This window comes from Pseudophryne corroboree, chromosome 3 (assembly GCF_028390025.1).
Source record: "Pseudophryne corroboree isolate aPseCor3 chromosome 3, aPseCor3.hap2, whole genome shotgun sequence".
NCBI classification, from domain to species: Eukaryota; Metazoa; Chordata; class Amphibia; order Anura; family Myobatrachidae; genus Pseudophryne; species Pseudophryne corroboree.
The window spans coordinates 197,116,255-197,142,966 of record NC_086446.1 but is presented as its reverse complement, the minus strand read 5'-3'; the positions used below and the strand labels follow the sequence as shown (position 1 = coordinate 197,142,966).

The 26,712-nt window shown below is 40.5% G+C and overlaps 1 protein-coding gene across 3 annotated transcripts in view; it reads right to left on the bottom strand.

The window, feature by feature from the left end:
- SH2D4B (SH2 domain containing 4B) overlaps window positions 1–26,712 on the bottom strand; it is a 525,622-nt gene that overhangs the window by 429,196 nt on the left and 69,714 nt on the right. For 2 of the 3 annotated variants that reach the window (XM_063958772.1, XM_063958770.1), the window contains 2 exons: window positions 16,957–17,032; window positions 10,309–11,015 (listed from right to left, as the gene is read on the bottom strand). In XM_063958772.1, the coding sequence (XP_063814842.1) occupies window positions 10,309–10,492 (184 nt within the window). In that variant the 5' untranslated portion in view covers window positions 10,493–11,015; window positions 16,957–17,032. The remainder of the gene's footprint in view (window positions 1–10,308; window positions 11,016–16,956; window positions 17,033–26,712) is intronic. The other variant, XM_063958771.1, reaches the window with a different exon arrangement.

The following is a 26,712-nucleotide window of genomic DNA, read 5'->3' as shown; positions in this document are numbered from 1 at the left end:
CCTGTACTTGTAGTTTTTCTATGATTTGGAAAATATTTAATACTTTCAAAATCTTTCCATTTGATTAGAAAAATCATGTGATCATAAAAATGTTCTGCAGAATCTAGACTTCATTTTCCATTTGGCTCCAAATGTTGTACATTTAACCGGTGGACCTTGTCTTTTAATCTTCCCATAGTTATCCCAAACACACCACACAACAGAAAGAACACACCATTGTCAACCTCTCTTTTCATAAACTATACATTCCACTAAATGCTAGTTTAAAATATGAAACAAAAGGTGAAGCAGGAATTGGAAACTACACTTCTGTGAAACATGCTCCACCACTATGTTTTTACACAGTTATACCACTTTCAGACCACCAGCTTGTAACACGGCTTATTGCACGTGTAACCCACACATTGTAACCCGGGTTGCTGTGCTGTATGAAAGGGCCCAGGGGTAATATCTTGGGTCGAACGTCTAGTTATTTCAACCCTGGTAGCGACCAGGGTTGAATACAGCGTCAACCGGGACGCTGTGTGGTGTGAACTGTTTGCCGGGTCAATGTGACCAGTTTCCCGTTCACACTGTATGGACAGGCGGCACTTGGAGATCATCTGATCTCCAAGCACAACCTCTGCATGCATCACCACTCCGGTAATATGCCGGACTGAAGACGCCAGTGTGAAATGGGCCGAGGCGGGTCGCACCCAGGAAGAAACCGTGTACGGCTCCCAGGTGTGACCTGCTATTTGTGGTCTGAAAGGGGTATTATGCTCATTTCTTACCATTAAAAGATGTTCAGGGGGAGATGTACGAAGCCTTGTAGAGTGATAAAGTGGAGAGAGATAAAGTACTGGCTAATCAGTTCCTAACTGCCATGTTACAGACTCTCTATGAAAAATAACTGTTAGGATCTCATTGGTTGGTAGTTTATCTCTCTCCACTTTATTATTCTCCAAGGCTTGGTACATCTGTCCAATAGTAACATACTGTCATTGTTTTGAAGTTGGGGCTTCAATAATTTTTCAAGCTAATAAAATATATTTCATATAAAAGATTTGTGTAAGGGAACATTTCAGAAGATATTGAAACTTACTCGTTGAGATCCCAGCAGGATTATGGTCTCATAGAACATAGAATGGCATATATAGCAACTGATTCGCAGTCCAGCAAAATGGGTGTACATATCTGGTCACCTTCAGATTAAGAGTCGCGGGTGCGATTTTGCATCGATTGTAAGTATTCACAGCAAGGTGCACATAGTTGCACCTGCAATTGCCTAATGCATTTTCTATGGATCGCAGTTGTGACTATACGCATGCACCTACAAATATGTACACACATCGCAGCAAAGCTGAAGAGTGTCACATCTGTAACTGACTGATGCAATTTGAATTGAAGGCTGTAATTTCTGATAAGGACAAGTCATATCATAAAACAAAAATAGTCGATTAACTGTCTGATTCTAAAGAAACACAAATAGAATCTTAAACGGAAGATGTATCAAGTCTTGGCGGAGAGTTAGAGTAGTTAAAGTAGAGTAGTTGCCCAAGCCAACCAACCAATCAGCTTTAAATTGTCATTTCAAAGATGGTGCTAGATAAATGATAGAAACGGATTGATTGCTTTGGGCAACCACTCCACTTTAACTCTCTCCAAGGCTTGATACATCTCTCATGAAGTCTCAACTGCCCCTGAAAACACAGATTTTCCATACAACATTTGCTCACTTTTAAAAGTTTCTAAAGCTGTTAAAGACCTGTCAGGTACTGTAAAATGGAGAATACCTAAATGGAGTGAGATCACTTCTAAACTAATTCTTTGAGCAACAGACCTATTTTCTGGCTTTAACAAATCTGCAACAAATGAAAGTAAATCATTTTGCTGCCATATTTTTAAAATTCCAGATAGCGATACTATTCTGAGAGAGACCTAGTAGACACATATGGGCTAATCCGAGTTGTACACTATTTGGCCACACCTGCACGAATGGAACTCAATGCCAATCTTTGACAATATTCAGAGTTGGTCCCATCTATGCAGCCACACTGCATCAATCCATCCACTTGTGAAAGTAGCCATCATCCCTGTAAGCATGCATTTACAACAGCCCTATTCTTGGTATAGGTGATTAGTATGAAATACTGTAAGACAGATCTCTGAGTATGCAGTCCACTGAATAGGTCATGATTCGGCCTACGTGCTCACAAGTCCAGTGTGTGAAAACTTATTTGCCATCCAGATATACTCAGTGGCTTAAGTTGGAGATAAGGCTGAGTTACGTACTACTCAGAATCACCCATGCAGATGTTGCTGAAAGTTACAGATTTAGGATCTGCTGTATGCATACTGTAGGTGATAGGAATACTGTAAAGCGGATTTGCATGCCACTCAAAATCCGTTTTATATATTCTTTTACCAACTGGCCTACCTTCTTTTCACAACATTAACACTTATACTGTATATATACAGTATGAACTGCACTTAGCATCTTTGAAAAGACAGTCTTTAGTAAAAAAAAAAAAAAGCTATGGAAAATAAAAGAGGTGTTACAGAGGAAAATAAAAAAATGTATTGTGTAAACTATTAGTAATGTAGAAAATGATGAAAAATTACTCCAAACAGGGGTGTCAAGTCTTTAGATATCTACTCTGTGAATCTATTAATATGCTGTAGTTTATAATCCACCATTTATCTGTTCACATGAATTTCAACCTCAGCGAAGGCTACAGTTATTGTCATATCAGTTTCTAGGAAAATGAAGGACATGGAAATTGCCTTTTGGAGAAATATATTACTATTATGACTAGGTTGTTGCTTAATGTCTGCCATGGATTTTTTTTAAGATTACTCTTTTTTTAATTTAAGAGAGCATTGTTATCAGATCCCTAAGTCAACTGACTTATGTGGTCTATTTACTAAGCTTTGGATGGAGATAAAGTGGACAGAAATAAAGTAGCAGCCAATCAACTCCTAACTGCCATGTCTCAGGCTGGGTTTGAAAAATGATAGTTAGGAGCTGGTTGGTTGGCACTCCAAGGTTTAGTAAATAGCCCCCATGTCATGGCTGGGTCCTCTAAGACATATTCAAATTCCTATTCCTTTAATAGTACTAGTTGCACAGCAACTCTGTGCTATGGTAGTCCACTGCTTCTTGCACTATTTAGCTATCTGTGTCTTTTTGGTTGCTTCCTTGCCACACACACAGCTTACTAGTACAAGAGGACACATCACTGTCTTCCACAAAGTTTGCCACATTTCTTCTGCAGTAAAAATTCTGCTACAAAATACATATTATATGCAAGGACAAGCAGGAGAGGGTCAGATGTTAGTCAAACATACCATGCAAACTATTTATAATGGATCAGCAACCCACAGCATAGTGTCATATGGTAAACATCACAGATTGGGGTTACACATGCAATGCGTAAATTAGTTGCATACTTAAATTAGCCTATACATATTTCTCCATCACAAGTACAAAAATGAATAAAGTAGTTTTATTTATACTACCTCTGTTAAATTAAAATTTGTAAACAGGATAGTTTATTTGCATATGCATTCCTTAAATGACATCATACTTGTGGTAATAAACTTTGCCACATAATAAACATCACTCCCTGGTTTAAAAGTACACTAAAAAAAATCTCTCAAAAAGTGTATAAAGTCAAAATGCCCCTTTATATTCAGGTTTATATTATATATGTGGACTTTTACACATTACTGCAAACTTTAATACTACTATATTCAAATAATACATAATAGAATACAGTGTAGTAGGCCCCTAATACATTTGTAGCCATAGTAGCCTTGTTTGGAAGGACAAACAATGTAACATAATTTAAATTTAATATTAGCATCTAAAGGACTAATCTGATTTAAACATGTTATTCTTGCAAATCTTGGCCTGAGTACATGTCCTGTGGCACGTCTGAAGCCAATTTTCCAATCATGTCATTGTAAGCTTAGACTCGCTATTGAAAACAATGATATTGTGAGCCATTGATTTGATTGCTGCATTTTCATTCTCAGAATTGAAGCTCATCAACGCTATTAAAAGCAAAACCTCATTGTAGAGAAAATTGTAGAATAAGGTGGGGTGATTTTAAACTGCAGTTTGGCTGTCAAGATAATGGGTAAGTTAAAGTAAAGATTCACCTAACAAAATGTGTGAAGAATTCAATCAGAAGGTAATACAAAGAAGTGCCAGGAGGACTGTAAAAGAATGGAATGAGGTTGTTTTTCTCACATTCCAAGCACTTAATTGCCAATTTTTGTCTTTTGAAATAAATTGCAACTCAATACAATTAAAATTAATAGCTCATTGTTTTTTTATGAAGTGTGTTTTCTTCTGCACCTCCAAAGTAATTAAAAATACCTTTTCTAAATTAAATTATGTATTTGTGCATACTTCTAAATGCCATTTGCTAACATTTCTGTGATGCACTCTGTAGAAAAGTGATGCTGTCCACGGTGCTGAAAAATATTCACATATTGAAAAAGGCAAGGGACAGGACAGTGTACTCAGTCTATCAGAGATATTTCAAAATATCAAAACCTCTGTGTGCTCAAAGCTCATTAACAACTGCCACAAATTCCTTATTGACTAAAATACAAAGACATAAATGTATAATAAATCATACAAAGTTTCCATGAATTCAACTGTCACTCAAAATCTTTGCATAATAAACCAAAGAAAGAACAGTTTCACATTATTTCAAGGAGAAAAACCTGTGGAGTAGACAGATGACAGCAAAATTGCATTCATATCATGTTAGATGCAAATTCTTTTTAGTAATTCTGATAAATTAAATAACTCTCACTTGTCAGGGTAGCATCATCATACAATTATGTTTTGTTATTCAATTTTGCAAATAAACAAAAACATTTTTTTTAACTATACAGTATATGCAGTAGATAAATTGAAAATATAACTAGCACAATAAAAAATAAACTAAAGCAAAGAAAGATTCACATATGTTTGCTTATTTCTTAATTATGTCCTCCCATACACCACAAGTTATTTGCCATCTACATAAGTGCATGTGCGCAAATGATTCTTTTACAATCAAGTATTGCTTTGACCTAAAAATATTAACTACAGTTTTTTTATAATAGATAAATAAAAAATTATTCATGAAACATATACATATTTTGATGTATATGCAATCTATACTGTAAATTAACATGGGCTAATGGAAGAAATGCTTCTCTAGTTATAATAATGGGAAATATCATGAGGGTGGTTGGTTGATTAATGTTTGGGGTTGGGAATGACTTTTTCCCACTTGTGAGGTTAAATTGGTAACTGTCACAATGAAAGTTTTATTTGATCTTCCTCTAAGTTTAAATAATACAGGTTGAGTATCCCATATCCAAATATTCCGAAATACGGAATATTCCAAAATACGGACTTTTTTGAGTGAGATAGTGAAACCTTTGTTTTTTGATGGATCAATGTACACAAACTTTGTTTAATACACAAAGTTATTAAAAATATTGTATTAAATGGCCTTCAGGCTGTGTGTATAAGGTGTATTTGAAACATACATGAATTGTGTGAATGTAGGCACACTTTGTTTAATGTACAAAGTTATAAAAAATATTGTCTAAAATGACCTTCAGGCTGTGTGTATAAGGTGTATATGTAACATAAATGCATTCTGTGCTTAGATTTAGGTCCCATCACTATGATATCTCATTATGGTATGCAATTATTCCAAAATACGGAAAAATCCGATATCCAAAATACCTCTGGTCTCAAGCATTTTGGATAAGGGATACTCAACCTGTATTTATAATATATTGCACCTAATGTGTGTGTATGTGTGTCATATTGACTAAATAAGAGTTGCAAAATGAAAGTGTACAAATCTTTGCTACAGTATCTAAGAGGTCTGTCTATCCTGTGTCTGTCTTTGTGTTTCTTTATTCTCAGTTTATTAATTAAATATGATAGACCTCATCTTGATAGGATAGTTGACATTACATTTGAATTAAAATGTCCGATAACTGGCCAGTACTGTATTTTTTATTTACTGTATAAAATTAAGTATGGCGTTTATAAAACCCAACTGGCCATAATACAAACTGTGTTTAGAAATTAAAGATTCATAGAAAATACAGACAGTGTGCCACAAGTGTTTTGTATATTATATTCTAGAAAAAAAATACTGACGCATTTCCTGGTTAGAGCAAATCTATGCAAATTACCTTTGTAAATGACAAGTGCTTATCATGTAATGATGCATCTTATACTAGCAGCATCAGACGCATTCTACATGTTTAGAGGAACTTGTTCATGACATGCAGCCATAATACTCAAAATATAATTATAAAGACTCACAGCCATATGCTTTTGGATGTGCACTTCCATAGCATTTCAGGAGCATATTCCACCATGTTTCATGGTACAATATTATCATAGCAGCATATAAAAGAACAGACCATTCTTATTGTACATACTACAGATGGGTCCTCATACATCTAGCCTCAGTATGCCATTGCAGTGTGAGATGCCTTGGAGTGAGTTAATGTGGATGGAGATAAAGTACCAGTCAATCAGCCCCTAACTGCCATGTTACAGGCTGTGTTTGAAAAATGACTGGTTGGCTGGTACTTTATCTCTGTCCACTTTATCTCTCTCACATATACCCCTTAGACAGAAAGACCTGCCTTTTACCTGGCATTGGAAGCACTGTTTAGTTTCCCTGTACCCTCTTTCAGACAGAAGAAAAAATTGCCGGGGTAAAGCATTTGGACTCGTCATTTGCTGGCTCAACCCGGTTCCTACTTCTATATGAAAAGCGTTAACGCAGGTTGCAATTCCCGGGACTTCAATCCTGCTCTATCTGAAAGGGGTTTTGGCAAAGAAGATGCAAAATAGATGCCCAACATCAGTCTCATGGGACCTGGCATACCAAGAGGGGCTGTTTGATGCGACTGCAACAATGATGTATGAGGACACATCTGTATATAGATCCGTCATTAACATTATACAACATACTGTATACTTGCACACAGGTTTTATGCAGTCACAGCTGGGTTAAGAGGGATTGGGGTTAAGTACCCCAGGCCCCCCTTTCTAAAGGGGCCCCACACCAGCCACCACAGATCAGAAGCTGACCTGGGCAGAAGTGCCTGGGGCTCTCTCCTGGGGTCCAGTCTTCCATCTGACCCAGGAGAGAGGCCCCTGCACCGACCACTGCAGCCTGCACCCAGCTGCATGGATTGGGGCTATCACTCCCTACACCCAGCTGCACCCAGGAGAGAGGTCCCCATGCTGCACCAACTGCCGCTCCTTGCACTCGGCAGCACCAAAGCTGCAACCCGGCGAGGCCCCACATCGACCTCCGTGTCCTACCCCCCTGTAGCACTGCTCCTCCAGCTGCTTACTACCTGGCATGCTACGGCAGCAGCAGCCCCAACATCTCCCAGCTCTTGCTGGCTGCCCTATGCACAGGCTCTATGTGGGCTGTCTACAGAATTATCATCACCAGGGTAGGCATGCTTTAGCTGCATAGCCAGCTCTCTCTTATAATGCTATTACAGCAAGCAAACCCCCTCAAACCGCCCTCCCACCCCCGTGACTCAGTGTCCCCTGACCACTTTCATCAGGTAAGCAGGTACAGTAGGACCTGCGCTGCTGGCTCATGGATGTGAAGGCTGAGCAGGCACACACACAGCGGGCACCGCACAAAAAGCGGTGCAGATGCAAGGGGGAGGGCCTCCCTGCCTTAGGTGCCCCGGGCCCGCCAAAGACTTAACCTGACCCTGTACGCAGTATGTGGTAACGTAGTGTAGTTTACACTGGAATAGAATACATTTTATGGCCTAATAACAAACAGTATTAATGTTGTTTTTTTATTTGAGGAGAATACCTATAAATGACTTCCAATGTGTCAAAGGTACAATTAAAAAATGGGATCTTATATGTGGCAGTTAGCTGCTCACCTGTCTGTAAATGTCACATCAAAAGAGCAGGATAAAATGAACTATGTCTCTGCAAAAGTTTTTTTTTTTTCAGTACAGTCCAAACATGTCAAGTGTGACAATACCAGAGGTCTAATTACTGATCTGTCTCATTTCTCATTAGGTCAGTAACAAAACCTTATTATCCCTGTACCATGTAATATGTTGTCTCTGCAAAGCAGAACATTTATGACATGTGTCAGCCATTATTACAATCAGACTTCATCTTAAACCAAGAATAGTCTTGAGTTTTATCTTTAGAACTCCAATTCACATACAGTACATGGGGTGGATTTGGAGTAGGGAGCAAAGCAAGTAATTAGGCACCTCGACAAACCATGTAACAATGCAATGAGTGCAAATACATGTCTTCCTTCTCACAGGTTAATTACTGGCTGCTTTTGCATGTAGTCTACAAATGCTGGACAGCTTTATATTTACACTGCAAGTAAATAAGATTAAAATTTGTAAACACTCCTCACCTTTAGATATCTGAACATTTTAAATTAGCCCCACTTGCGGTGCAGCATGGTTTTGCCAAGATGCAAAGTTACTATACTTGCCCTTTATAACTTTGCTCCCAACTCATAATTAGGGGGTTATTCATTTTTGTTAGCAAACCAAAAAAGTTAGCAATTGAGCAAATCCATGTTGCACTGCAGGTGGGGCAGATGTAACATGTGCAGAGAGAGTTAGATTTGGGTGGGTTATATTGTTTCTGTGCATGATAAATACTGCCTGCTTAATTTCTACAGTACAATTTAGATTTCAGTTTGAACACACCCCACCCAAATCTAAATCTCTCTGCACATGTTACATCTGCCACACCTGCAGTACAACATGGTTTTGCCCAATTGCTAACTTTTTTGGTTTGCTAACAAAAATGAATAAGGCCCTCAGCCCCTGATCACGTACATATTTACTGTAATACAGCTACAGTATGTTATCATTCCCTGTAAAGACTGAGTGCTTGATTCAGAAGTGCACGCAGATAATGTATGTCTGTCATTTCTTACAGATTCTCAGGTGCAAACATGTGCAAACATTTCCCATGTGCACAACCATGCAACCGACTTTGCAAACCCTGTGACACCCTCTTTGCATATCTAACCAATGCTCAAGTGCTCTGGTGGATCCAATCTCTCTACCATTGGTCGCAACAATAACTCATCGAGCAGGCCATGTCTGGCTTATACTGCTTTTACACCAACTAAAGCGGGTCGCAGCCGGAAGCCCTTTCACGGGAGCTACCGAGCTGCGACCCGCGTCAGCCCCCATTTAGTCCGGAGTCACCAACCTGGCATATTGCCGGGTTGGTTATGTTGCTGGTGACGCGACGGGGGCAGCACTTGGAGATCACATGATCTCCAAGCGCCGCCCGCACATAGAGTGTAAATGGGAAGCCGGGTCGCATCGACCCGGCTACCGTTTACACTGCACAGTTTTCCGGGTTGAACACGTGTTCAACCCCGCAAACTTCCCGAGTTGGAATACCAGGTCACTCGACCCGGACTATTCCAACTCAACCCTTTTACACCAGCCAGCAACACGGGTTATGTATGTTCATGTGCAATAACCCATGTTACTAGCTGGTGGTGTAAAATGGGTATTAATTAGAGTCTCCCATGTATCTTTCTAAAGATATGGCCACTGTGGCTGCTGTGGTGTGAAAGAGATAGCAGATGCATGCTGAAACACACCTATGATACTCCTATTACATGCCCATGACACCTCCTCTTTTTGCAAAGACTTTAAGTCACCTCTCAGTATCCACCCTGAACTGCCCATGGATCGCAGAAGGTGTCTCAAGTAATAGCGAAGTCGCAAGCAGATGCATACACCATTATACGCATAATACATAATACAAAAACATAAAGCAAGTATTTAGCATACAGTACATTGCTGCTACAAAAGGAAGATCATTTATTAAAGTCAGCAAAACATCATGCTGTCCTCCAACAAAACATTCTTAAATGATGTTTCAATCAATTCAAAGGGAGAAATGATAGTAAGAGCTCCTTTCTACAACTTATCAATATATTTTGCGTAGTTTAGTTTCCCTTTAAAGTCAATGAAATTATTATGTTTTTTAAAAAGTCTGTTAATGGTACCTTTTTATACACTTTTAAACATGATTGCCAATTAACCTTGCATTTGTTAGAACCATCTATAAATTCTGCAGTCCCAATTGGTCAGTAAAAATCCAACATGTTGGACAACCTAATTTACCAATTGACTTGTTTTTTGGAATCGATGATTGGCAAACCCCATACATTGCCAAATTTTTGACACATTTTCAGTTGCTTTGGTATTGTACCACTGTTTAGTCTCAATCTTAATGTCACTTACTGTGTTGGAACTTGGCTTTGATTTTCATCTTGGATTGCTCCTTGTCAAGATTTCTGTCCCACTCAGTCCAGCGCCTGATCTGCTCTTCCCTCATTTTGTAGAAGAGAATTTGTTTCTGCTCATCACTGAGCTCAGCCAGGAGGTCAGGATCAATGTACATGTCCTTAAGAATTTGTTGCAACATGATGACCGGGAATCCTCTTTATAGCGACACAAAGACAAACTTATACTCATCAAACTCCAGTCATTGCCTTTCTTTCTTTAGCATGCTTTGTTAGGGAAGTATATCTCAGAAATGAACATTAAGCCAGAACTGTAGAGTGTTCTAAGTAGACTATAAGTCAATAAGCTTTAGTAGTGCCTAAAAATAATCGCTGCTGAGCAGACATGCCATAGAAGAGACAAGAAAACAAATGTAAAGAGACAGCAGTGTAACACAGCAAGTATCACACCCCTTGCTATGGTTGATTTGTTTCTGGCTTTGAAGCAATGTGTGCTCAGGATAACAATGTTTTGAGTGATGTCATGGTTAAAAGTAACAGCTACACCAGCAATATCCATGTCACGGCTGTTCGTCCTTTGGGAACTGATCTCTGGTGACAGACAGGAAGGCTTGGTTTTGTTCTGAGTGCCATCCGATTACAGCGCAGGGCAGCAGGGGATGAGATTTCACTCTTTATTGATTAACCATTCAGCTGCTGTGAAACCTGTAACACAAATATTTAATTTTCCTACACAACAGTATACTTTAGTAATGATATATAAATACAACTGTATAATACTGGTGCACTTATTATGGTGCACATAAATACACATTACACATTTGTGTTAGGAAGCTGGAAGTTAATAGCATGGTGTCAACATTATGATTGTCAAATTTGTGAATGTCAACATTATAACGGCAACCCCTTGGGCCTAATTAAGACCTGATCGCAAAAGCAAGATCTTCCTCTAATGGGCAAAACCATGTGCATTGCAGGGGGTCAGATATAACATGCGCAGAGAGAGTTAGGTATGGTTGGGTTATATTGTTTCTGTGCAGGGTAAATACTGGCTGCTTTATTTTTACACTGCAATTTAGATTTCAGTTTGAACACACCCCACCCAAATCTAATTCTCTCTGCACATGTTATATTTGCCTCCCCCCCCCCACCCACCCACACTGCAGTGCACATGGTTTTGCCCATTAGAGAATATTTTTGCTACTGCGATCAGGTCTGAATTAGGCCCTCTGTCTTCTTCATATAGAAAGTAACTGAAAATTATATTGAGCAATACCAGTATTTTGACTCTAGATTTCTTATTTTATCATCATTTCTCTGATTCTGAACACCACCCTCATTGATGGACTTGGTCCCTGTAGCTCATTCCATATTTATGGTGTTTACCCACTGTAGCCTACAGGCTACAGTTCCAAAATTATTTCTCTTCAGCCTCTACTGTACTCATGCATGATGAGCCCGATAACTGCACATGTGCATCATACTCCATGGGACTGCACATGGAATTAAAGTAATAGCATAAGCCAGTGGTTCCCAAACTGTCCAGCTTTTAAGGATATCAACAGATGGTTAATTTAAAATGACTGAGGGACTAATGAATTCACCTGTGCTCAAGCATGAATAGCCATAAAACCTGGCCCATTAGGGTGCCCTGAGGACCAAGTTTGGGAACCTCTGGCATAAGCAATAGTTTTACTTCTTCCTCTTCACCAGGTCGGGCTCTTATCCGAGCACATGTACTGGTAAGAGTCACTTTATTATTGCTGCAATGAGTAATACATCGGTGGGCATTTTGCAATATTAAAAGATCAGCCCCTTGATGAGAGAAATTTTCAAAGTTAATCTGAAAAATATTCACATTTGCAATGCAAAAATGTTGCACGTCATTACAGAATTAGACCTTTAATGTTTACAGTCCTTTCCTAACCACACTACATAGTAGAATGAACAGTCTATAAACATACCAGCCGTATTCATTCTGAGAAATGCAATTTACAATACAATGTAGAACAGCATTCTGTATAACGGTGTAGCAAATATCAAACTCAAAGATTATATTGCCTGATCTTTACATATCTATGAAATGGTTTGTTCTGCCGTGAAACTTGTTCAGTCATCTCTACGTATCAGCATTGTAAGGATCATATAAAAGATCATGAACATAACAGAATCGTACATTCTGCATTTATGGTCCATCAACGCTACAATGCTCATGTGCATAAAAGCAATTACCATATGGTTGAGTAATCCTTATGGCTGGCTCAGTCAGTACTTGGCTCATTAAAAGAAGTGTGTCAAACAAGAAATACTGCTCAGAAAAATGCTTAAGAAAAATAATGTGTGTTGGTGAAAATTAACATTCTTTTGCAAAACAACTTTTTCCCATTTGAGAGTGCCTTTGTACATTTTGTTTGTTTTATTTGTGCTACAAACTCCAGTCAGTTTTAGAATAAATGGGTCCTTGGCTAAAAGTGAATGTCAATCTCCATGTAAAAAAAAAAAGAAAAAAAAAAAGAACTACATTTCCAATACAGTGTATCACAAACACTAACTACCTTATAACAACATCATTCATTTAATGATTACCAAGTTTTTATATTCCACTGTTGCAGCTCCCTGCAGTCAACACAAATTGACAGTATATACTGGACAGTTGAACACAGGACTCTGGGGCTGAGGCGGAGTTGGGTGCATATGCCTTAAGGACAATGGTGGTCATTCCGAGTTGTTCGCTCGTTGCCGATTTTTGCTATGCTGCGATTTGTTGGTAACTTCGCATGCGCATGGTACGCAGAGCGCATGCGCTAAGTTATTTAACACAAAACTTAGTAGATTTGCTGGTGTTCCTGCGGCGCATTTCAGTCGCACTGCTGATCGGTGAATGATTGACAGGAAAGGGGCGTTTCTGGGTGGTAACTGAGCGTTTTCCGGGAGTGTGCTAAAAAACGCAGGCGTGTCAGGGAAAAACGCGGGAGTGTCTGGAGAAACAGGGGAGTGGCTAGCCGAACGCAGGGCGTGTTGTGACGTCAAACCAGGAACTAAACGGACTGAGCTGATTGCAATCTGTGAGTAGGTCTGGAGCTACTCAGAAACTGCAAAGAATTATTTATTAGCAGTTCTGCTAATCTTTCATTCGCTATTCTGCTAAGCTAAGATACACTCCCAGAGGGCGGCGGCCTAGCGTGTGCAATGCTGCTAAAAGCAGCTAGCGAGCGAACAACTCGGAATGAGGGCCAATAAGCTCTAAGAAGCCACACATAAAAATAGCATATTTATGACCTTATGCTGAAGCATCTAGCCCTGCAGCAGTAGCATATATGTGTCGGGGTTCCATTAGGCAAACATACTCCCAGATACACCTAAAAAGGTCATAAGCACAAGAGCAAAAAATGCATTCATATTAGGTTTGATTGAAATTAACTACAGTATAATAGAGGCTAGATCATACAAATGAACATAGCATAATAACTGATTTTAAAATACGCCCCCAAATTCATATAATGTATGCCTGATCAATGAAGAGAGCACCTATCTGCTTATTAAGTGAATCTGTAGCTAGCCAATCAGAAGCATTTAGCTAATTCTGGAGATTGCCATCATCAGTGTGTATTTTAACGAACCCTCAGGCACCCATGATTGGCACTACAGACGTATATGCACCTCCATGCAAGTCTGCCATTATTCTGTTTACTGTACTTTATATGCATTTGTGCATCCATTTGTTTCTGTCAGAACTGTGCGGGTGTTTAGCGCTAGTTTGCAGGACTTAACTATCTGGGCCCTGGTGGTGCAGTGGCATGGCATGCGGGGTCCTCATGGATGGCGGGTGAGACAGCTGAGTTCTTAGCCATGACAGCGGGCAGCACTAGCTAGTGTAATGGTGGCCTGTGTTTGGGGTAGTTTGGTGTGTGTTCCATGTGACCGGCGTTCCTGTGTATCTGCATAGTGGACCGATACTGCCATGTTGGAGGCCATCAGGTAACTGCCAGTATCCAATAGTCAGCGAGAGGGTATTCCTGGGCCAATCAGTTTGCAGTTATGCCTATAAAGCCAGTCCAAGCCCAGAGGGGAATAGCCAGTGCAACAAGTCACTACTTCTGGAAGCTTCTTGTTACTGTGCTCCCTGCTGCAGTTGTCGATTCTGTCTTGGTGCCTAAAAGGAACCCTTATTAGCTTTGTGCTCTGCTAAGCATTTGGCTTTACTCCTGTCCACCAAGCCTGCATTGTTGGACTCTGTGGCTCTCCCTGCTGAACGCATCTGGTCAGGAAGCATCCTGTATAGCTGGAACTGCTTACACCTCAGCATATTCTGAGTAGGTGCCACTGCTCTGCATCTCAGTATATCCTTTGAAGCTGTCTCTGCTAAGCATCTCAGTATATCCTGTTTATCTGAAACTGCTCCACATCTCAGTATATGCTGAGTAACTGGAACTGCTCTGCATCTCAGTATATCCTGTGTAACTGGAACTGCTCCGCATCTCAGTATATCCTATGTAACTAGAACTGCTCCGCATCCCAGTATATGCTGTGTAGCTGGTTTGTACCATGATCCAGCACAACTAGTGAGCTGGTATGTCTCTACTTGCAAGCAACTAGTACAACATCTCTGTTCTTGCATAGTGCTTCTAGTGTCCAATACTTACCTGATTCCATCTGCAATCAGCACTCTGATTCTCACCTATTATTTGGACTCCTGTTTCACCGAGCACGTACCTTCCAACCCCAGCATGTATGAGAAAAAAACTATATTCTACCATCTCGTCTCATTCCAACCCCCAGTGAATCCTCCACCACTCCTCCCACCTCATTGGTGACAAAACCTCATCATGATCTGACAGTTTCCCTGTATTGCCTCCACTCTAAGGGTAAGGAGGCACAGGTATCATGTAGGCGTATGGATGTGGACATGCACAGTACACATTTGTGTATATTTCACTACACAAACAGGTGTCAAACTCAGCATCAGCCCCCTACCCTGTGTGAGTTTAACACTGTCAGGATATTACTTTCTCTGTGTTATCATGCTGCTTGGTTGCAGTTGAGCTGCTGTATCTCTGGAATGCTCTGATCTCAATGGTAAGATATGCAAGTAGGTGGTAGCAAAGGATTGGACCATAATTCAATACATTACATGTAATAGGTGAAATAAATTTTGTCAAAACAGGCAGCTGTCCAGAGGTGCTTTCTTCAAGTTCCGATTTTACTGCGGCATGGAATGGAGTTCCTTATTGTACTTTACTCTACAAATTATGGTGTGACTACTATGGTGTTTATTCTTTCTGCTCTTTCTCCAGTATGAGTTTTGACTGTATAAAGTATATGAAATTAAAAAAGACTAAAAATATTATTCCAATTATTTTTATAGTCTATGGCGGGGGAGGCACCTTTTCCGTACATCTGTGATCAAAACTCACCAAATTTCCATCAGTATATACTGCTGCACCTGTATATAATGCCCACATGCACCATTGGGCCCATATATTCTGTGCAATATGGCTCTGGTACTAGCCAGTGCCTCCTCAGCCATTTACCTCACTGCACTTCCCTGATGTACAGTACACCAATGTTATCGCTGTTACGAGACTGAAGAAACAGCTGGACAAAAGCAAGAATTAAAAATAAACAAAAAATAATTAAGTCCTTCATTTAGGACAACTGGTTCTGCCACATTATTGTCTAGATGACAAAATACAATATTAATTAAAATAACATTAGCAACAGTGTGTCTTTCCTGTCATGCACAAATGACAGTACTGGAATTAATTAAGAAAGATATAAAAAGGTAGTTAACAGTTCTATTCTATTTTCCATTTCTCAATATTCCTTGTAGGACAAAGAAAACACTAAATTGTACGTTTATTGAAAAGGACATGTATGATGTAAAAAAGCAGGACAAAGTGTTTTTAATGATAATACCAGTTATTTTTGTTGAAACTAGAGTGTAATGATCAGTAATTTAGGTATACCATCAATTCACATTGCAACAAATACTAATGAAAAGGTTAATTTAGAAAAAAAATCACTTGTAAAAAAAATAAACCAAACTGCTGGAGTTAAAAGGAATTGGGCAAACATTGACCTTGGACTATCCCAAAATGTTTTTGCAAGTTTCACCCCTCTTGCACAGATAGTTTGATGTCACACACAGCATTCAAAAAAGTTGTGGTTGACCCAGGTGTTGTAAAAATGCTTAGTTCAAACGCAGAGCAACGTGTTAACTTAATATTTTTAGATAAATTAAACTAAAACCCCACCATATCTTTCCGTATGCTAACCAGGGTTTATGAGTAGATTGTAGGTTGAATGCACGTGTGTTTGAGTGGCACAAAATATTTAGTGATGGTCATGAGGATGTCGAAGATGATAAACATCCCGGAAGGACTTCACATCAAATACAAATGAAAATATGGAGAAAATAATTAATAAAATTGTTAAAAATGACTGCTGACTCAGCATCCAAATTATAGCAGAAATGGTAAACATCAACAAAGAAACTGTTAGACAAGTTTTGCATGAAGATATTAACATGACAAAAGTTTGTGCTAAGATGGTTCCCAGGCTTCCCACTGCCAAGCAAAAAAAAAAGTGAATTTGAAATTTTGGAACAAATTCAAGCGGATTCACATTTTTTAGATAAAGTTTTTACCTGTGAAGAAACATGGATCTTCCAGCATGATCCAAAGACAAAATGCCAGCCCATGCATTGGAAAACACCATCATTACTAAGAATGAAGAAAACATGTCAAAGTAAATCCAAATTCAGAGCCATGTTAATTGTTTTTTTTTTTTATATCAAGGGTGTTATTTTGGCAGACTGGGTACCAGAAGGTGCAGCAGTGAATCAACATTACTACAGTGCATCCGGAAAGTATTCAGAGCGCTTCACTTTTTCCACATTTTGTTATGTTACAGCCTTATTCCAAAATGGAATAAATTCATTTTTCCCCTCAAACTTCTACACACAATACCCCATAATGACAATGTGAAAAAAGTTTTTTTGAGATTTTTGCAAATTTATAAAAATAAAAAACTAAGAAACCACATGAACATAAGTATTCACAGCCTTTGCCATGAAGCTCAAAATTGAGCTCAGGTTCTTCCTGTTTCCACTGATCATCCTTCAGATGTTCCTACAGCTTAATTGGAGTCCACCTGTGGTAAATTCAGTTGATTGGACATGGTTTTAAAAAGGCGCACACCTATTTATATAGGGTCCCATGCATGACAGTGCATGTCTGAGCACAAATCAAGCATGAAGTCAAAGGAATTCTCTGTAGACCTCTGAGGCAGGATTGTCTCGAGGCACAAATCTGGGGAAGGGTACAGAAAAATATCTGCTTCTTTGAAGGTCCCAATGAGCACAGTTGCCTCCATCATCTGTAAATGGAAGAAGTTCGGAACCACCAGGACTCTTCGAAGAGCTGGACGGCCTTCTAAACTGAGTGATCAGGGAAGAGGGTCCCTAGTCAAGAAGGTGATCAAGAACCCAATGGTCACTCTGCCAGAGCTACAGCATTCCTCTGTGGAGAGAGGAGAACCTTCGAGAAGGACAAACATCTCTGCAGCAATCAACCAATCAGGCCTGTATGGTATAGTGGCAAGACGGAAGCCACTCTTTAGTAAAAAGCACATGGCAGCCTGCCTGGAGTTTGCCAAAATGCACCTTAAGGACTCTCAGACCATGAGAAACAAAATTCTCTGGTCTGATGAGACAAAGATTGTACTCTTTGGCATGAATGCCAGGCGTCATGTTTGGAGGAAACCAGGCACCGCTCATCACCAGGACAATATGATCCCTACAGTGAAGCATGGTGGTGGCATCATCATACTGTGGTAATGTTTTTCAGCGGCAGGAACTGGAAGACTAGTCAGGATAGAGGGAAAGATGAATGCAGCAATGTACAGAAACATCTTGGATGAAAACCTGCTTCAGAGCGTTCTTGACCTCAGACTGGGGCAACGGTTCATCTTTCAGCAGGACAACGACCCTAAGCACACAGCCAAGATATCAAAGGAGTTGCTTAAGGACAACTCTGTGAATGTCCTTGAGTGGCCCAGCCAGAGCCCTGACTTTAATCTGATTGAACATCTCTGGAGAGATCTGAAAATGGCTGTGCACTGACACTTCCCATCCAACCTGATGGAGCTTGAAAGCTGCTGCAAAGAGGAATGGGCGAAACTGCCCAAAGATAGGTATGCCAAGCTTGTGGCATCATATTAAAAAAGACTTGAGGCTGTAATTGCTGCCAAAGGTGCATCAACAAAGTATTGAGCAAAGGCTGTGAATACTTTTGTACATGTGATTTCTTAGTTTTTTATTTTTAATAAATTTGCAAAAATCTCAAAAAAACTTTTTTCACTTTGTGATTATGGGGTATTGTGTGTAGAATTTGAGGGGAAAAATGAATGTATTCCTTTATTGGATAAGGCTGTAACATAACAAAATGTGGGAAAAGTGAAGCGCTGTGGATACTTTCCAGATGCACTGTATAAAAATGTACTAGAAACTTTGTGGGAAAGAATCTGAAAAAAGGGTCCAGAGTTATGTAAAAATGATTTCATCCTCCATCAGTACAACGCACCAGCCTACACAGCTCTCTCTGTGAAGCAGTTTTTAAAAGAGAAACAGAATGCAGTGCTGGAACACCCTCCATACTCGCAAGACCTACTGTAGCATAGTGTGACTGCTTTCTTTTCCCTACAGTCAGAAACGAATTCAAGTTTTGCATCAGTTACTGAGGTAAAGAAGAAAATGACAGAGCTGTTGAGACAGTTGACAGATTTGAGCTGCAGCACTACTTTGTCCAATGGAAAATAAGAATGCAGCGGTGTCTGGATGCAGGAGGGGAGTGCAAAGAAGGGGAATGGAGTTAAAATGTACTCAGTGTAATAAAACATTAATTATAGCATCAGTATTATTATTTAATAGCCACGTACTGTATTTAATAGCCATCATATTTTAACACGTAAATGGGACATTCATGTTTTAACCATTAAAGTGGGCAATATACAGATGGATCCCTGCTCAACTATCTCTTTAACAGGATTAACTGTGCCAGTGCAGTCGGACTTAATCCCCTGCTGTACTGTTCTCTCTGTATTGTATTGCAGCTGAGAACAATAGATGAAGGGTTTATGCTAATAAGCCTTGGTGCACCATGTTGCAGCAGAGAAGGCTAGATGAGCGAGGCTCCATTTGTATAGATTTAAAGATAAAGTGGTGACACATTATTTTTATTTATAACAAGGGCACATATATTTAGATAATAAGAGGGCACATAATATTTTTATGGAATGGACCAAATAAAAACCTTTTTTTGTTTGGTGCTTACCCTAGAAGCCACCAACTGGAGGTACTACTGTGCCACGTTACATCATGGAGGAGAATGACAGGTACGATAGTTGTGATTTCAGTCTGTCACAATTGCCTGTTTTCTTGGAGGGGTGGTAGGGGAGTTTTTGCAGATCGAGCTCTGATTTGTGTAACTTCATATTAATTTATTCAGCTATTTGCATATTGTTAATAAAAACAAAATCATGTTAGATATTTGCAGCAGATCACATTCAAAAATTGAAGTTTTCCATTGATAAATATGGTGACTGTATGATCAAACACAATTTATGTTTTAAATACTGTATGCACAATCATTAAGATAAAAATAGCCAGTAAAAGTAACATTTTACACCGGACATATTATTTGCTGTGAAGTGATCCTTCCTTTCTGCTTGTCATCCACAGGTAAATTGTATTCCTACTCCCATCATCTGCTACTGCTCTGTGATTATTGTGCACACCAGTGAAATCATTGCTTAGGTAAATTTGTCCATAGTTTACAGTAGAAGCTAAAATCTGCAATAAAACAGGAAATTATTATGACTTAGTGGTGGTGTATTGTCCTTTCACTGTTTACACTTTCTTAAAATCTTTTGTTGTGGATGGAGTTTTTTTTAGGATGGGGTTCAGTTAGACTCCACACGTCTGTAGCCTTAATAAACATGTATACTGTAGGTCAGGCTGTTAAGCCATCTAGGTAGTTAAGATGTTAAATGTTTAGTTTAAAGTGTTTTGAGTAGGGGTGTTTTATGAGAGGAGAGGGCCCATGTGCAGACTCCGGGTGGGCCCCCTCCTCTCCGCGGCGCCATAGGCTCCAGCAATGTGCCAGAGTCTACTGTGTATGTGCAAATCTCCGAAAACATGGCGCCCGCCATGTTCCGGAGACTAATTTGCTATTGTGCATGCGCAGAGGCCATTTTGGGATGGATTTTTGCAGCGAGTGCTGCAACTTCAGCGCCCATTGCGGGACAACAGAAGGTAAGCTTTAACACAGCATGGGTGCAATGTGTGCGGTGTGGGCCCCCCTGGACCCAGGGGCCCGTGTGCACTACACACATTGCACCCATGGTAGAAACGCCAATGGTTTTGAGATATTATGAAAATTGGTGTTACAATGGAGTTAAACAGAAAGGTAACGGAAACACAACAAACAATCTTTTATATCAGCTTCAAAATGACTGCTTTCATCACACTGCTGTGAGTTAACTAAAACATTACCTCAAACACCTGTTGAATGCACAACCTGGACAACCCAGCTTAAATATTCTAAAGACTTGCTACTCTCAGCCGTTGATTTTATCAAAAAATTACCAACTACTGTACATCTACTCTGTACCAATTTCAGTTTCCCTTAAAAGTCCTGTTTATATTGGCATTGCATGTTAGTATACCCATTTTTAACATTGGGCCTAATTCAGACCTGTTCACTCGCTAGGGTTTTTTTGCAGTCCTGCGATCACATAGTCGCCACCCATATTTTCGTTTTGCAAGTGTGTGAACGCATGTGTAGCAGAGCTGTACAAACAGATCTTGTGCAGTCTCTGAGTAGCCCAGGATTTAGCCGTTGCGATCACTTCAGCCTGTCCGGGACCAAAATTGACGTCAGGAACCCTTCCTACAAACGCATGGACACATCTGCGTTTTTCCAAACACTCCCAAAAAATGGTCAGTTGCCACCCACAAACGGTTTCTTCCTGTGAATCTCATTGCGAACGCCCGTGCGAATGGATTCTTCGTACAAACCCATCGCTGAGTGGCGATCCGCTTTTTACCCGTGTGACGTGCCTACGCATTGCGGTGCATACGCATGTGCAGTTTAGACCTGACCACCCGCTGTACAAAAACGCAGCCTAGCAATCAGGTCTGAATTAGGCCCATTGTTCATTTTAGTATTTCATCCTCACCATTTCTAGAATATTCCACTGAAAAGCACTACTGCAGATATACTTTTAATTCTACCAGCACTGCTCTTTAATCTACATTTCAGCCAATTTGTCTGCACTCCCTATCTACAGTACATACCAAAACTTTCTCAACAGCTCAGTCTTGAGTACCTACAGTATGCTAGCATTTGACTTCTACCAACTTCCTTCCGTCTGTACCTGTATCCATTGCTGGCCATTCCTACAAGTCACCTATCTTTAAAACTGCCAAACCCCCTACCCAGCACGCTACCCATTTTACCGCTTCTCTCTACTCCCAAAGCCTCCCACTATGGCTCCTCGGCATTATCCCACACCAGTACTCTCCGCCTGCTCTCCCCCAAGATCCATCCCATACCCTCAAACCTGCAACCCTGTCACTCTACTTCACAACTCCAGTTCCCCCTACCATTCTCTTGTGCAAGATCCTTCTGCAACAAACTACCTGCTATCCCCTACCTTTTAATTTCAACCTTCTGGAGCGAGTAGGAAACCTGGCTCTACTATTCCGACACCTGCTGCCCTCTCCGTTGCCCACTCTGTCAGACCTGATGACCACCAAGGTGGTTGGTGGAGTTAGCATCCTTCTCTCACCTATTTGTACCTTCCATGTTATCCCACCTGAGCCCTCCCTTTCTCCATCTTTGAGGTCAACTCTATTCATCTCTTCTACACCATTCACCTCTGTGCTTCGGTCATCTATCCCCCTGACTCCGCCACCCAATTCCTTAACAACTTTACTGCCTGGCTCCCCCATTTCCTCTGCTATGACCTCCCCTCTGTCATCCTTGGTGACTTTTACATCCCTACTGACATCACCAACCCAGCATCCACCAATCTCCTTGCTTGCCCTGTCCTTCTCCTTTCTCAGTGGAACTCCACCCCTACCCACTATTTTACCCATATTCTTGACCACATATTCACCCATCTTTGGGGGTCATTCCGACCCGATCGCAAACTGCAGTTTTTTGCAGCGATGAAACTAATGAAGATCGGGATCGCAGCGCAAAATGCAAGGAAGGTGTTTCTGAGTGGCAACTGACCATTTTCTGTCGAGGAAAATGCAGGCGTGTCCAGGCATTTGCAGGGCGGTTGTCTGATATCAATTCCGGGACCTGACAGTGATTGCAGAAGCTGAGTAAGTTCAGAGCTACTCAGAAACTGCACAAAACTTTTTGGCACTTCTCCCCTGCACATGCGATCGCACACTTGCTAAGCTAAAATACACTCCCCCATAGGCAGCGACTATCTGATCGCACGGGCTGCAAAAAATTGCAGCGTGCGATCAACTTGGAATGACTCTTTTTGTGCTCTCTCTGACTTCTCAATCTTTCCCTCCCCCCTCTGACCACCATCTACTCTCCTTCACTCTCTCATCTCCTATACCCCTTCCCACACCGAAATCCACCCTCAACACATGAAATCTTGAGATTCCCAACATTGCTTTCCTGTCTTCCTCCTTCACAACCCTCCCCTAGTTATCATGGCCTTCACCAACCAGACAGCCTCCTTCTACAACACCACCCTTACCTTTATTTTCAATTTTGTTCCTCTCCATCATTCCATACCCCAACCCTGGCACTCCAAACTGACCCAGTTCCATCAAAAATGCTTATGCACTACTGAATGCCTCGCTCCAATTCTTTCTCACTGCCAATGACTTTGCCTCTTTCTTCTCTTAAAAAATTTAGATCAGCCACAAAATCTCTTCCCATCTTTCCTTGCCAGCACCTTCCCCACCCCAACCTCTCCCTCCAACCACCTCACTTCCTTCCACCCCCACCACTGGCACCACAGTCCACTCCCACATCTAATCCTCTCCCCCCCAACTGCCCCCTGGACCCCATACTCTCTTGTCTCCTCCACACCCTCTGACCTACTGCCTGCTTACATCTTGCTCACCTCTTCACTCTCCACCAGCATATTTACCTCACTGTTCAAACATGCTCTTGTCTCACCAGTTCTTAAAAAAAAACAACCTTGACCAATCCTCAACTTTTAGCTACCACTCCATTTCTCTTCTCCCTTTAACCTTAAAATAATTGAGTGGCTTGTCTACAGCCATCTCACCAGCTACTGAAACTCTGACAACTCCATCCTTGATCCTCTTCAATATGGCTTTCACTCACTATACTCCACTAAAACTTTCCAGGTCAAAGATTAAAATGACCTACTTTCAACCAAATCCAGTGGTTTTGTCTCTTTGCTTATCCTCCTGAGTCTCTCTGCATCTTTTGACACCATGGACCACCTTCTGCAACTCCGCACCCTTCAGACCATTGGCCTCTCTAACACTGTCCTCACCAGGTTCACCTCCTACCTCACCAACAGCTCCTTATCTGTGTTTGCCTCTGTCTACACCTCACCCCCTTCCATCCTTCCAATTGGGATCCTGCAGGGTTCTGTCTTTGGCCCAGTAGTGGTACTCACCTCCCTGTACACCTTCTGCCCTTGGAGAACTCATCATTTCATTTATCCTCCAATACCACCTCTATGCTGACAACACACAACTTTATACTTCTCTTCTCTTGACCTCTCCCAGGTTTCCAGCTGCCTCTCTGTCATCGCCTCCTCTGAATCTCAACATGGACAGAATCAAACTACAGTAATCTTCTTTCCCACACCCAGGGTTTCCACCCCCCAGCCCCAGATTTCTCTGTACTGTGAACAACACTATCATCAACCCTGTTCCAATGCTTGGGTGTCACCCTTGACTCCCCCCCCCCCCCCTTTGCCCCTCACATTTGATGTCTGGCCCACTCCTGTAGGTACCAACTCCACAACATTGCTCGTATCAAGCCTTCCTCTCACAGAATGCCACTAAACTTATTATCCACTCCCTGGTCACTTCTAGGTTCAACTAGTGCAATGTTCTCCTCACTGGCCTCCCATGTTCCCATCTTGCACCCCTCCAATTTGTTCTGTACTCAGTGCTGCAGCTAGGCTCATCTTCGTCTCCCACCACTCCACATCCACCACTCCCACATGCCATATTCTGTACTGGCTCTCCTTCTCCTACAGAATCCTTTTCAAACTCCTCACCCTCACATACAAGGCCCTCTGCAACTCTAATGCTCCCTAAATCTCCAACCTTATCACCCTTTATACTCCTTCCCGCCCTCTCTGGTCGGCCAAAGACTATTACCTTTCCACTTCCCTGTTACTGCTCTTACACACAAATCCAAGATTTCTTCCTTGCCACCCTCCTTCACTGGATGCACTCTATTGATTTATGGAATCATATTTATGAATATTAATATTTAATATATCATATATGGTATTTAATATATGGATATAGTTTAATTAATATGTGTTTATCAAATATATATGCGCATATATTATGTCAGGCTTACAAACTAATTGGCTGATAAATATATGCAGTCCTTATACATATGACTTATGAAATTATGCAGTTATGATTCCTTAAGGAGAGTTCAAACTTGATATTACCGCTCTGATTATATTGATTATTTATTTACAGGCAGTGCAAATCATACAGAATAAGATAAACACAGTAGTGATAGATAGATATATATATATATATATATATATATATTGTTATTTTATGCTTCCTTAGTTATATAAAATAAAACAACATGACATAAGTTTCACAAACAGTTTCAATTACTAACATAAAGTGTATACTTGCAAGTACAGATGGGTCCACGGTTATCTTGACTAGTTTTCTGTGCCTAGGCACAACATGACTTATTAGCATAAACCCTTCATCTATTGTTCTCAGATGCAAAACAATACAGCAGGGGATTAAGTCATTACAGCAGGGGATTAAGTCCGATTTGCCAGTCTCGGTTAATCCTATTAAAGGTCAAGATAAACGTGGACCCATCTGTACATGATTGCCATCCCAAGGGTCATTCCTTCTGCATCTTCTCTCCTTCTCCTCTCCTTCATAACTTCTTCTGACTCTAACTTCTAGCTATCAGACCTGCCTCTTTTTATGCCATATTTCACTAATTCAAGATAGCATATTCCCACAGTTTCCAATGGAATAGATAATTATAGGTTTGCCAGATTCCAAGGTGTCATAAAACAAACATTGAACTGAGCTGGCTTCCCTACTCAAAAGGCATGGTGTCATAAAACATGACCAATTGTTCTGCCTTGAGGTGGTAAACAGGACATGTAATCTGGGGTCATAAAGTTTGTTACTTCCTTCATCATCAAAGGTCTTACTATTTTCCTGTAAATATTATCACTTGGTTTGGGTGTAACAGTTTCAATAGATCTTCTGTTGCCATCGTCATTGGCCTGCAATATAACTAGACCGAAGGCCAGATCACACTTCCTGATCTAAATGAACACCTGTGAGTTCCAGTGTCCATTGAATTGTAAATGCATTGTTTGTTATATTGTGACCTCTCAAGGCTAATTTATGGCATTCCCTACACCATGTCTCACCCTGTAGCAAAACACAAATATATACAGTATATCTATAAAAACACATACACAAACCTAATCTCTTAAATCAGCTAAACATTACCTCATACATTCAAACTTATTTCATATCTATTCTTTACTATATATATCCACTATACTATTCACTATGGTTACATCACCTATTTATAATGAATTATATTTTCATTCAGACAATATCCATTGTCCTAATATTATATTAAGTGAAGACAATTACCTATATGGCAACAACTCCCCCACTCCATCAGACTCTCCCCAACCTTGCATACAGTAGCTTTAAACAGGCACTAAAAACCCACCTGTTCATTGCAGCGCACCCATCCAGCACATACCTAAATCACTTGGTGGCTCGCCTCATACTCCTGCCCCAGCCATCTCAATCTCACAAACTTCTTCCTTTCCCAGCTATCGCTACCTCTCTACTTTCCTGCACTCAGGTTCCCATTGACTTGCTCATGTCTCATAACTTCTGTGTTTCCCCTCCCCTGAGATTGTAAGCTCCTTGGAGCAGGGTCCTCCTTCCTCCTATTCTCTCAGCCCTCTTCTCTTGTACTTTAATTACAGCCCTCACCCACACACTGACTGTCTTCCAGAATTTCACCCATTTGTATCTGCTCACCCCTTCTGCCAGCTCTTCAATTACTAGTCTTGTCATCGTTATTAATGACATGTCCCTACTTTAGCCATTTATCTGCTTACCAGCTGTATTGTG